General features: G+C 41.8%; 1 protein-coding gene across 1 annotated transcript in view; it reads left to right on the forward strand.

The window, feature by feature from the left end:
• The window catches only part of cahz (carbonic anhydrase), a 42,569-nt gene extending 32,015 nt beyond the window's left edge, over nucleotides 1–10,554 (forward strand). The window contains exon 7 of the mRNA XM_034183297.1: nucleotides 10,279–10,554. Coding sequence (XP_034039188.1) covers nucleotides 10,279–10,398 — 120 coding nt within the window. The 3' untranslated portion in view covers nucleotides 10,399–10,554. The remainder of the gene's footprint in view (nucleotides 1–10,278) is intronic.
• Nucleotides 10,555–11,595: the final 1,041 nt, after the last annotated feature.

Raw genomic sequence — 11,595 nt, forward strand, 5'->3', positions numbered from 1 at the left:
CCAATGATAATGGGTCTGTTTTGTTTCTCCTGAAGTCTATGATAAGCTCCTTGGTTTTGGACGTGTTCAGGAGCAGGTTATTTTCTCTACACCACGCTGTCAGCTGTTCCACCTCCTCCTGGTAGGCAGAAACATTTCCTCCAGTGATACAGCCTACCACTGTAGTGTCATCCGCATACTTAATGAAGGTGTTGCTGGTCTGGGTAGGAGTGCAGTCAGAGATTTAGAGGGTGGAGCAGTGGGCTCAGCATGCAGCCTTGAAGAGAACCGGTTCCGAATGTGAGAGCTGTGGATACGTGAGAGCCAGTCCTGACTCTCTGTCAGCAATATGACAGAAAGTCTTTAAACCAAAGACATGTGGAATGAGATCAACTGAGGTTCAGCAGTTTCCTCTCGAGACCATGGGGGAGGATGGTGTTGAATGCTGAACTGTAATCCACAAAGGGAAGATGGGTGTAGTTATCCCTGTTGCTCCAATGGGTCAGCGTGGTATGGAGGGCATCGATCTCGACATCCTCCATTGACCTGTTGGCCTTTTAAGTGAATTGGTATTGGTCTGAAGTGGGGGTTATGAATGATATGATGTGACTTCTAACCAGTTTTTCAAAACACTTTATCACCACACGTGTGAGTGCAACAGGCTGGTAGTCATTGAGGCTGCAGTGGATTTCGTAGGTAGGGGGAGTATGGTGGAGGTCTTCAGGCATGACGGGACAGCAGACTGTCAGGTACCAGTTGAAGATTTTGATGAAAATCCCTGCAAGTTGGTCTGCACAGTCTGTCAGCACCCATCTGGAGATGCCGTTGGGGCCCGTTGCTTTGTAAATTAACCTTATCCTTAATGTCCAAAAGACAAAAGAGATGAATGTGGATTTCTGGAGGTCTGGAATTGCTCCACTACCTCTCCACATTGATGGTGCAGCTGTGGAGATGGTCCACTCCATCAAGTACTGTACCTTGGGGCATACCTGACCAACACCCTCATCTGGCATACCAACACCACAGCTGTAAGGAAAAAGGGCCACCAGCGTCTCTATTTCCTGAGGAAGTTGAAGAAAGCAGGACTGGAGGCTGATGTCCTCAGGTCCTTCTAAAGCTGTGAGATGGGGACTATTCTGACTTCCTGTCTTACTGTGTGGTATGGGGTTGCACTGTAGGACGCACTGCAGAGAGTGGTAAAGTCTGCACAGAGGACCAATCGAGTGCAGCCTACCACCAGTGGTGGGCACACTTCCGATAATAGATAATTATCGAAGATAATGTTTTCATTATCGGATTATCTTTTTAGATAAATTTAAAAACCATCATCGGACTAATTATCTTCAGATGAATTACCGTCCAATAACTTTTAGACCGATAACGTACTAAACTAAGCAGAACAGCAAAAAACATTTTTTAAACTGTTAAAGCTGTTGAGACCTACCTGTTTATTGTCATGTCTGAAGTTTATAAAGTGAAAATATCAGATATATGTTTTCATTTTAAAGTAATGTGCTAATTTTTAAGGTTTTGAGAGCACATGCTGTGCCAGGCAGCAATGCATTATGGGTAGCATAAGGTAATCTCAGACGTTCACGACAGGACAAATGCATTTCAGACACTCTGTTCAGGGTCCACAGATAACAGCATTAAACTCTAGTGCCTAAAACTCTCGTGAATATATTCTCTGGGTTTATAGACGTTAGTGTATTTGCGTTTGTTAAATTCCACGCATCTTAAATGTAGCAGACACGGATTATCTGGAATTTTGTTTGACATTTTTTCAAGACTGCTACTGCCATCTACTGGCCAGGAGTGTTCATGGCAGTATTAAACGTCTGGGTACATGGCTGCTTTCAAAGTGTTGGTATTGTCCATTGTCCAGGCGCTTTTTGTGTGCATATATGTTAACTTTGTATTCTAAAACTACAGTTAGAAGTAATTCCGACTCCTTATCGGTCCACACGAACGAGGTTGGCGCCATGTTTTTATTTTTTGTGGAAGTGGAATTTTAATTAGTACCGCCACCCAAAGGTTTGGCAGACTAATTACAACACATTTATACGGTTCAATGTGGATGGATTTTTTTTTAAACGACGTAGTGTGGATGAAGTTTTTTCCCCAAACTGAAAGGGTAAGATATTCGGTTTTACAAATACCCGACAATGTGTGTACATGGCCTTATGTCTGTGAAAGGCACTATATAAATAAATTTACTTACTTACTTACTAATATTGAGTGCACGTTTTACAACATCATAAAACTTTTAAAACATGCAATTGCGATGACACTTCCAGGGCTCCGTAAAAATGCCTGTTTTTACAAATAAAAATGGAATATTTTACAAAAGCACATTTATCTTTAAACCAACACACGACACACGTCACATTAACGTGTTGGTTTACATAATGGATTACTGAACCAATCACTGTTTAGCACTTTTACCCAGAATGCTTTGCGGTCTGTTTTTGTTACAAAACCTCAGAATTAGTGCCTTATTCAACATTAAAAGATATATGTTATATTTTAACTTTGTACAAATGACAGAATTGACATTAATGGAGTTATTCTATCAGTATTTTCAAAAAACCATAAGTTAGTATGACTTTATTTTTCAAGACCTCCGCCTGACCGGAATGTTGAAATTGATAGAGAGCTGGTCTTATGACTACTCTTGGTGGTCCTTTGTGGTGAAAGCGCTGTTGTAAACAAGAGCTTCTAGCAGGGGCAGAATGTTGAAAGAAAAATGATTATGATTAGTAAAGAGTTGATTTTGTGGGTGTTCTCAGGATTTGTCTGTGCTCCTTGCTGCAGGGGGCAGCATGGTCAAACATTCTTGCTTATTCTTTAGATCTTTTACCGTTTTTGATGCTTTCAAAGCGATAGTGTTAAAAATCAATTTCAGCTCCTTAGTAACTGCAAATGTCCCATAGACAACACCGGAATTTATCGGTATTATCTGTAACTTCCAATACATTTTTGGGTGGTTTATCGGTTTATCTTTATCAAAGATAACTGAAAAGTTATCGAAATGAATTTTTTGGTTATCTGTGCCCACCACTGCCTACCACCCATCGGGGACATTTACACCATCAGACGCAGGGATAGAGTCACCTGCATCCTCTGTGACCCCACTAACCCTACTCACGAAATGTTCACCGTCCTGCCTTCTGGAAGGAGACTGCTCTGCATCTGAGCAAAAATGTCTAGAGTCTAGACTGAGAAACAGCTTCTACCTGGATGCAGTCAGGCGGCTGACTTGCTCCCCCTGACAAGACAGTTTTATTTGCACACACAAACACTATTGTAGTCACTACACTATTGTAGTCACTCTGCACTTTCTTGATCATTGGTGCATTGACCACCTAAAGCCTTTGCAGCTACTGTACATCCTGCAATATTGCACACAAGTTTTATGTTATTTTTGTTTCATCATTATTGTTTACCTTAGCTTATACCCTCTTCACAATAGAGGCCAAATGAGGCCAAATGCCCTCCCAATGAAAATTTTACCCACATTCTGGAGGTGTCGAGGTGCATTCAAGGACGTCAGACAGTAATCTGAGAGCAGTGTAAACAGTCAGCCAACTTTTTGTGACTGTCCCAAATGTTTTACATATGTACAACACAGTCGAGGTGGAAATATAATGAATGGTGGTCAGAGTGCAGTCTGACCGCATTCTAAATATTATTCATATGGCATGAAAATGGCATTTGAAGCAATCTGATTGCATTTGTGGGGCAGTTCCAAGCACTGAATATCCCAACTGTGCACTGTAAAACTAAATGAGTTAGTTGAACTCAAACCATTTGAGGAAATCGATTGCCTTAAACCATCTGAGTTTGCCAACTTAAGTAAGATAATTTTCAAAAATTTAATTGTCAAAGTTTTAATAACTTAACAATTTATAGTTAAATTTATGTAAATGTAGTTTATGTTTTTCAATAAAAAATTGACAAACAAATTTCTGCCTAAAAAATTTGTATTACATTTTAGATTAGATTTTTGATGCATTCTTTGGTTTACTTGTTGACTCTGCGTTGTGTTCTTATGGACCCCCTTGGGATGCAAACTCACAATCTCCGGCATGGAAGTTGGGCTCTCTAACCAGAAGGCTAAACTCTAGGGCCCTGGCCTTGTGAACAGAGAATTCTTTTGAGCTGTTGGGAGTGAGTAGTTACTAACTACATAAGCACAGCGACACCTGCTGGCCTTCGTTACATAAACTCAGTTAAAATGAGTGAATGGAATGCATTAGAAATACATCACCAACACTTAAATGCCCCAAAACTTTAAATGCAGTTATAGGAAATGAGTTGTTATGACAACAATTCATTTTTGAGTTAGTTTAATTAATGGAAATGAGTGACTACATTAACTTCATTATTGTATTAAAATGGAGTGTTCGGTTTAACAGTGTGCCTGAACGCACCACGAGTGCAGCACGAGTGCTGCAAGAATATATTTCCTCCACCCGCAATTGGACCTCGCTCATATGGCAATGTAAGTGCATTCTTCATAAACTCACTGCATTCTGACAGCAGTCTAGGTGATTCTAATGTGTTCCACATACATTTGTAGGAGGCTGCGTTAGGAGGCTTAATGCACACGGACTGTTCACAGATCACTTGGGGCGGGTCGAGAGGCGCACTCTGTATGGTCAGATGGCTGTTTTCCATAATTTTGATTCCCTCCCACGGTGGTACGAATATTGTTGTTCTTTGTTTTACATTCCACCTGGGTCGGCTTGATTCTTGCTAAGTGTGATGGGACCCCGGGGTTTAGTTACAATTTCGCACAACCTAACTGAGACTGTTGAAACTGTGTTTCGTTCTATCATATTATGTGGGTTACAATGACAACAAAGTTGAATCATTGTCCTGCTGAATGATGAACCGTCACCCTGATCTGAGGTCAAGAAGACTTTGGACCAGGTTTTCATCCAGGTTGTCTCTGTACATGGCTGCATTCATCTTTCCCTCAATCCTGACTAGTCTCTCAGTTCCTGCCGCTGAAAAACATCCCCACAGCATGATGCTACCACCCCCATGCTTCAATGTCGGAATGGTGCCTGGTTTCCTCCAATCTTGACGCCTGGCATTCACGCCAAAGAGTTCAATCCTTGTCTCATCGGACCAGAGAATTTTATTTCTCATGGTCTGTGAGTCCTTCAGGTGCCTTTTGGCAAACTCCAGGTGGGCTGCCATGTGCCTTTTACTAAGGAGTGGCTTCTGTCTGGCCACTCTACACTTATGCCTCCTTGCTCTCGGCCGAGACAGTCGCATTTTTGTCTTCTCCCTCCCCCCTTATCTTTCCTGCTTCTGTGGCATGTTGTCTGTGAGGCTGCCAGCTTTGCTCTTCTGGAAACAGCAAAAATGGATCTGTTAAAGTGGTCTCTGAACGCAATTGACACTATTTTTTCTACAACACACTCGGGAGCGGAGGACCCGACCTGTCCTGCCGGGACACATGTGATGGGTTACGTGATGGGCAGTTGGAGGAAATGGCAGGTCATGTGCCTTTACACGCTGTCTGTGGAGGACGTCGAAGATGTGTATATATTTGGCATGGTGGTGACCGGGTTCCTGCTGTGTGGAGCGGGCATAGCGCTGGTTTATCGGAAAATTAAGAAAGTGGAAGCAGCAATAATTGGCCTGTCCAGGCTGCCCCACATGATTGATTCGATTGGAAGGGCAGTGTCAGCTCAGTCGGTGGGTGTTAACCGCGCGTTGGATACCATCTCCGGAAGAATGGCTGCGCTGGAAAACCGCATTGATCGTCAGTAATGACCACATCTCCTCTCCTAATTCAGATGTATTGAAAGCCACTCTGTCTCAGACTGTGGAATCTTTCAGGCGTCTGCTAATCTGGATTTTCATTCGGCTTCCCAAAACACAGCTGCACTTCAAGGCCGCTGTGATAAAAACCTCCTGGAGAAGAACAATGCTCATGCCTCACTCCCCTGGTCTCCCCCGCCCTCAGCTTCTCCAGCTCTGACGTTGACTGTGGACAGTGGACTGTTCAGGGCTGGGCCCCTCCTCCCTCCAGAATGGACGAACAAGGCCGTTGATGGCGCCTAAAGGCGGCCTCTGGGTGTTCTGTCTGATAACTGGACTTTTACAAATCTCGGTCGTCGTCTCTCGTCCTGTTGTTGTGTGTGATCATTGTTCATTGTGCTGATGGTTTTTTTTCCTGCATTGCTGCTGCATGATTCAATGCAGCAGCAATGAAGGTTTTTCTTTCCCAAGTTTTACCTTGTGTGTGCTTTTTATATGTGTGTTGTGTGTTCGTCTGTCGTCATGACATGGTCATGGTTTGCTCAGCCCTGCTGTTGACCTAAGGCAGGATATACATCTGGAGCTGGTCCCCGGGCGCCTAAAGGTGACTTCTGCTCCTAACTGGCAATTAGGATGGGTTAAATGCAGTAAACACATTTCATTGTGCAGGGAACATGTTCCATTGTGCATATGAATAAAATAAATTTCTTTTGAAACCTTTGAATATTACCTGGTTTTAACTGATTGAAACATTTTATACTTTATGAACTGATGTAATACTTTTGTTTATTGTTGAGATATTTTTGTTTTTTGTTTTTTGGGGAGTGGGTCTTTGATAAGCCTCTTTGGCTTCTACCTCTCCCCTGCTATCAGGCTCGGTGTTGACAACTGGCTGGACACAAATGCAGAACACAAACTCACCGATCTGTAGGCTTAACTCTTTTACTGGGTTGGTTAGCAGGGGTCGGTACATGGTAAGGCAGTCAGACAAGAGCAGAAGTACAACAATCATCAGGCGAGAGACGTGGTCTAGAAAAACTAGCAGGTGGTCAAAAACACAATGAGGCAAAACGAAGCAAGGCAATGGTACAAGAGATGGCTGGAAAGAAGGCTCAAGGCACATTGATCTGGCGAAGGACCAGTCTTAAATACACCCAAGTGATACGCAGCAAATCAAGGACAGGTGTGAGGGGAGGCGATTAGAACAGGGGTGTGGTCAGAGAAAGGGAAACACTCACTACCAAGAAAAAAACAGAAAACCCAAGCAGAAAGCAACAGGCAAGGAACCGACAACACGCAAAAATAAGACAAAATGTACAATAAAACAGAACACAAACCCAAAACCTGACACCAGCACAGTATGCTCATATTGTATTTCTTTTTTATTATTATTATTATTATTTTATCTTTATATATGTATGTGTATGTATGTATATGCAGTGGTGGGCACAGATAACCAAAAAATTTACTTCAATAACAGATAATCAGATAACTGAAAACAGGCATTTTTACGGAGCCCTGGAAGTTTTATTATTTTTATTATTAGTTTTATGATGTGCGCACATTTTATGATGTTGTGAAACGTGCACTCAATATTGTCTTGACACATAAATGTTGGCTTTACACTGTGCAAGTTTTGGCCCTTTTTCAGATGATTTTTCATTCGTGCAAGAATTTTTTGGACCGAGTTTTAGGTTAATCGCGTGTCCTGCATCGTGTAGTGTACATGGAGTAACAAGCTGCGTTTAACATCTCAGGACCACCTCCTGATCGCCGATCGTATGGTCGAATGAAAATCAAACCTGATATTATTCTGGTCGGCCGTCGTGAGGGTATCCTGCTGCTGAAGAGCTACAAGCATCCAACCGCTCGCACTGTGCATGTGCACACACCGCAGAGCTGTCTTGTAATGTTTTTTTTTTGTCATTTTGTTTTGTTTTTAAACTTTAATGTCTCCCATCGAGTGTTTTTGTAAATTAAGTTTGAAAAAAACTTAACTTGTGATTAAAAATATCATGCAGTGGCTGCTCAGCTTCAGGACGAATACTGCCATGAACTGCCAGTACTGCCAGTAGATGGCAGTAGAGGCCTTGAAAACTTGCCAAAACAAAATTCCAGATAATCTGTGTCTGATACATTTAAGATGTGTGGAATTTAACAAACGCAAATACAATAACAACGTCTATACATCCAGAGAATATATTCACGAGAGTTTTAGGCACTAGAGTTTAATGCTGTTGTCCATGGAGCCTGAACAGAGTGTCTCAAATCAAATACATTTGATTTTAAAATGATACAAATGATTTTAAAGTTTAAAAATGTTTGCCGCTGGTTAGCTTTATTTACTACGTTATCGGTCTAAAAGTTATCGGAAGATAATTAGTCCGATAATGGTTTTAAAAGTTATCTTAAAACATAATCTGATAATGAAATGTTATCGGATTATCGGAACTGTGCCCACCACTGTGTATATGTACAAGTATGTGTGTGTATATGTATATATACTCAACAAAAATATAAACGCAACACTTTTGGTTTTGCTCCCATTTTGTATGAGATGAACTCAAAGATCTAAAACTTTTTCCACATACACAATATCACCATTTCCCTCAAATATTGTTCACAAACCAGTCTAAATCTGTGATAGTGAGCACTTCTCCGTTGCTGAGATAATCCATCCCACCTCACAGGTGTGCCATATCAGGATGCTGATTAGACACCATGATTAGTGCACAGGTGTGCCTTAGACTGCCCACAATAAAAGGCCACTCTGAAAGGTGCAGTTTTGTTTTATTGGGGGGGATACCAGTCAGTATCTGGTGTGACCACCATTTGCCTCATGCAGTGCAACACATCTCCTTCGCATCATCCGTGAAGAGAACACCTCTCCCACGTGCCAAACGCCAGCGAATGTGAGCATTTGCCCACTCAAGTCGGTTACGACGACGAACTGGAGTCAGGTCGAGACCCCAATGAGGACGATGAGCATGCAGATGAGCTTCCCTGAGACGGTTTCTGACAGTTTGTGCAGAAATTCTTTGGTTATGCAAACCGATTGTTTCAGCAGCTGTCCGAGTGGCTGGTCTCAGACGATCTTGGAGGTAAACATGCTGGATGTGGAGGTCCTGGGCTGGTGTGGTTACACGTGGTCTGCGGTTGTGAGGCTGGTTGGATGTACTGCCAAATTCTCTGAAACGACTTTGGAGACGGCTTATGGTAGAGAAATGAACATTCAATACACGAGCAACAGCTCTGGTTGACATTCCTGCTGTCAGCATGCCAACTGCATGCTCCCTCAAATCTTGCGACATCTGTGGCATTGTGCTGTGTGATAAAACTGCACCTTTCAGAGTGGCCTTTTATTGTGGGCAGTCTAAGGCACACCTGTGCACTAATCATGGTGTCTAATCAGCATCTTGATATGGCACACCTGTGAGGTGGGATGGATTATCTCAGCAAAGGAGAAGTGCTCACTATCACAGATTTAGACTGGTTTGTGAACAATATTTGAGGGAAATGGTGATATTTTGTATGTGGAAAAAGTTTTAGATCTTTGAGTTCATCTCATACAAAATGGGAGCAAAACCAAAAGTGTTGCGTTTATATTTTTGTTGAGTGTATATATATATATATATATATATGTATGTATGTATGTATGTGTATTTATATATATGTGTGTACATTTTTATTTTCTCTGCAAATTGTGATTTCCATTGTGCTAAATAAATGGAAAAAAAAAAAAACTCTACCATACCTGCCTGATTGGTGGATTGCTGCAGAAATGGTTGTCCTTCTTTAAGGTTCTCCTAATCAGGTTCTTGGTCACCTCCCTGACAAGGCTCTTCTCCCCCGATCTCTCAGTTTAAATAGGCAGCCAGCTCTAAGAAGATCCAAACTGTGCTCATTAGGACCTTCAAAGCAGCAGAAATGTTTCTGTACTTTTCCCAAGATTTGTGCTTCAAGACAATCCTGTCTCGGAGGTTCCTTTGACTTTATGCTTGGTTTGTGCTCTGACATGCACTGTCAACTGTGGGACCTTATACATAGACAGGTGTGTGCCTTTCCAAATCATGTCCAATAAACTGAATTTACCCCAGATGGACTCCAGTTGTAGAAACATCTCAAGGATGAATAGTAGAAACAGGATGCTCAATATTGCACTTCATGGCAACAGCTGTGAATACTTATGTACACATGATTTTTAGGTTTTCTTTACTTTTTAATACATTTCTAAACATCTCCAAAAAAAAACCCAACAGATTGTCATTATGGGTTACTGATGTGGCCTGATTCTCTGTGCATGATCTACCATGCAGGTGCCTGAGTGTCAAGGACCTCAGTAGTAGGAGAAAGCCCAGGGGTTGTTCACCATTCACCTGGCTGCAGCATAAAACCAATGAATATTTTGATCTTATTTGTATACGTTACACATTTGAAATACAGGCTTCAGTTTCAGGTTTTTTTTTTTTTTTTTTTTGGTAACGTCATGGACATGACTGTTTCTGTGTTTGCTGTCTTTAGATGAGGAAGTTTCGCAGTCTTCTCTTCAGCGGTGAAGGGGAAGCTCCTCTCTGCATGGTCGACAACTATCGGCCTCCTCAGCCTCTGAAGGGCCGTAAGGTGCGCGCTACCTTCAAATAAAATCTGCACCTTTACCTCCATGGCCACGTCAAATACATATTGGCTGTACACTGAACAAAACTGAAATGCAATTTGTTGAGAAAAATTATTTGCAAATAAGTGTCCACATAAATAATTTGTTTCTCAAGTATAAATTCCACTTTTCTCTCCATTCTGTCTCTTTTTTTCCTTGAGGAAAAAGAACAACTGTTTTTCAATTTGTTAAAGCTTCTTGCTGTGCATTTTCTTGTGGGACTGGCCTAATTTTTGAGTAGTTATTCAATTTAACCTATAATGAATAAAAAACTGAAAAAAATATTTCCCCGTGTTGTCATGAATTGGTGCTTGCATACAGTTGTGGTTGGACACGAACAGACACTCATTATGGAATGTCATGATAAGTTTGGGCTTTCAGTAATGGTCTACAGCTCTTCCTTTGCCAGGGTGGATTGATTGTGTAGCAGTCTCGGCACCAGACACAGATTTGTGGAGGGGCCTTGCATTTCTCTGAAGGGGGCATTTTTTTAGACCAGAAGTGTAAAGTAGAGCCCTATTATAATAATACAATAATAGAGATGCATTGATTTTGTGTCTTCTCCCATCCCGCAGGTGAAAACACATCATTTATGGTCTTAATAAAGAGATTCATGGGGTTGTTTGTTTTGTTCCCTGGCCTGTATTCCAACCTGTACGATGGGAAATGAAGGCACCCCCTGGAAATGTGCTCACATTTCGATGCTGATGAGATTTAGAGGCTAAGGAAGAGGTTTAAGAAACTCGACCTAGGTAACTCTGGCTCCCTCAGCATGGAGGAGTTCATGTCACTGTCAGAGCTGCAACAGAACCCAGTGGTGCAATAGGTGATCAACATATTTGACATGGGTTGGACATATTTGACGCACTGGTCAGGAGTAGCGCTCCTATTTTGTTTTCGTTTAAAGACAGTTTCATATTCTATTTGTCATATATGTGTGCCATATACGGGCATGCAGTAACGTGAGACTGTCATTCGGTTTGCACCTATATTGGAAATTAATATAAATTGTAATCATGGAAGCCTGCAATTTTTTGGGGAGTCAGGGCGGCCCCAACTGACTCCAAAGCCGGGCAAGGCCGCCTAAGGCCCGCCTATGACGCCAGGTCTGCAGACATCATTTGTGACTTTACAAAACAAGAAGTGGATGCAGAAGTTTGAATTAATTCTGGATCTTCTCCAGT

This window comes from Thalassophryne amazonica, chromosome 12 (genome assembly GCF_902500255.1).
Source record: "Thalassophryne amazonica chromosome 12, fThaAma1.1, whole genome shotgun sequence".
NCBI lineage: Eukaryota > Metazoa > Chordata > Actinopteri > Batrachoidiformes > Batrachoididae > Thalassophryne > Thalassophryne amazonica.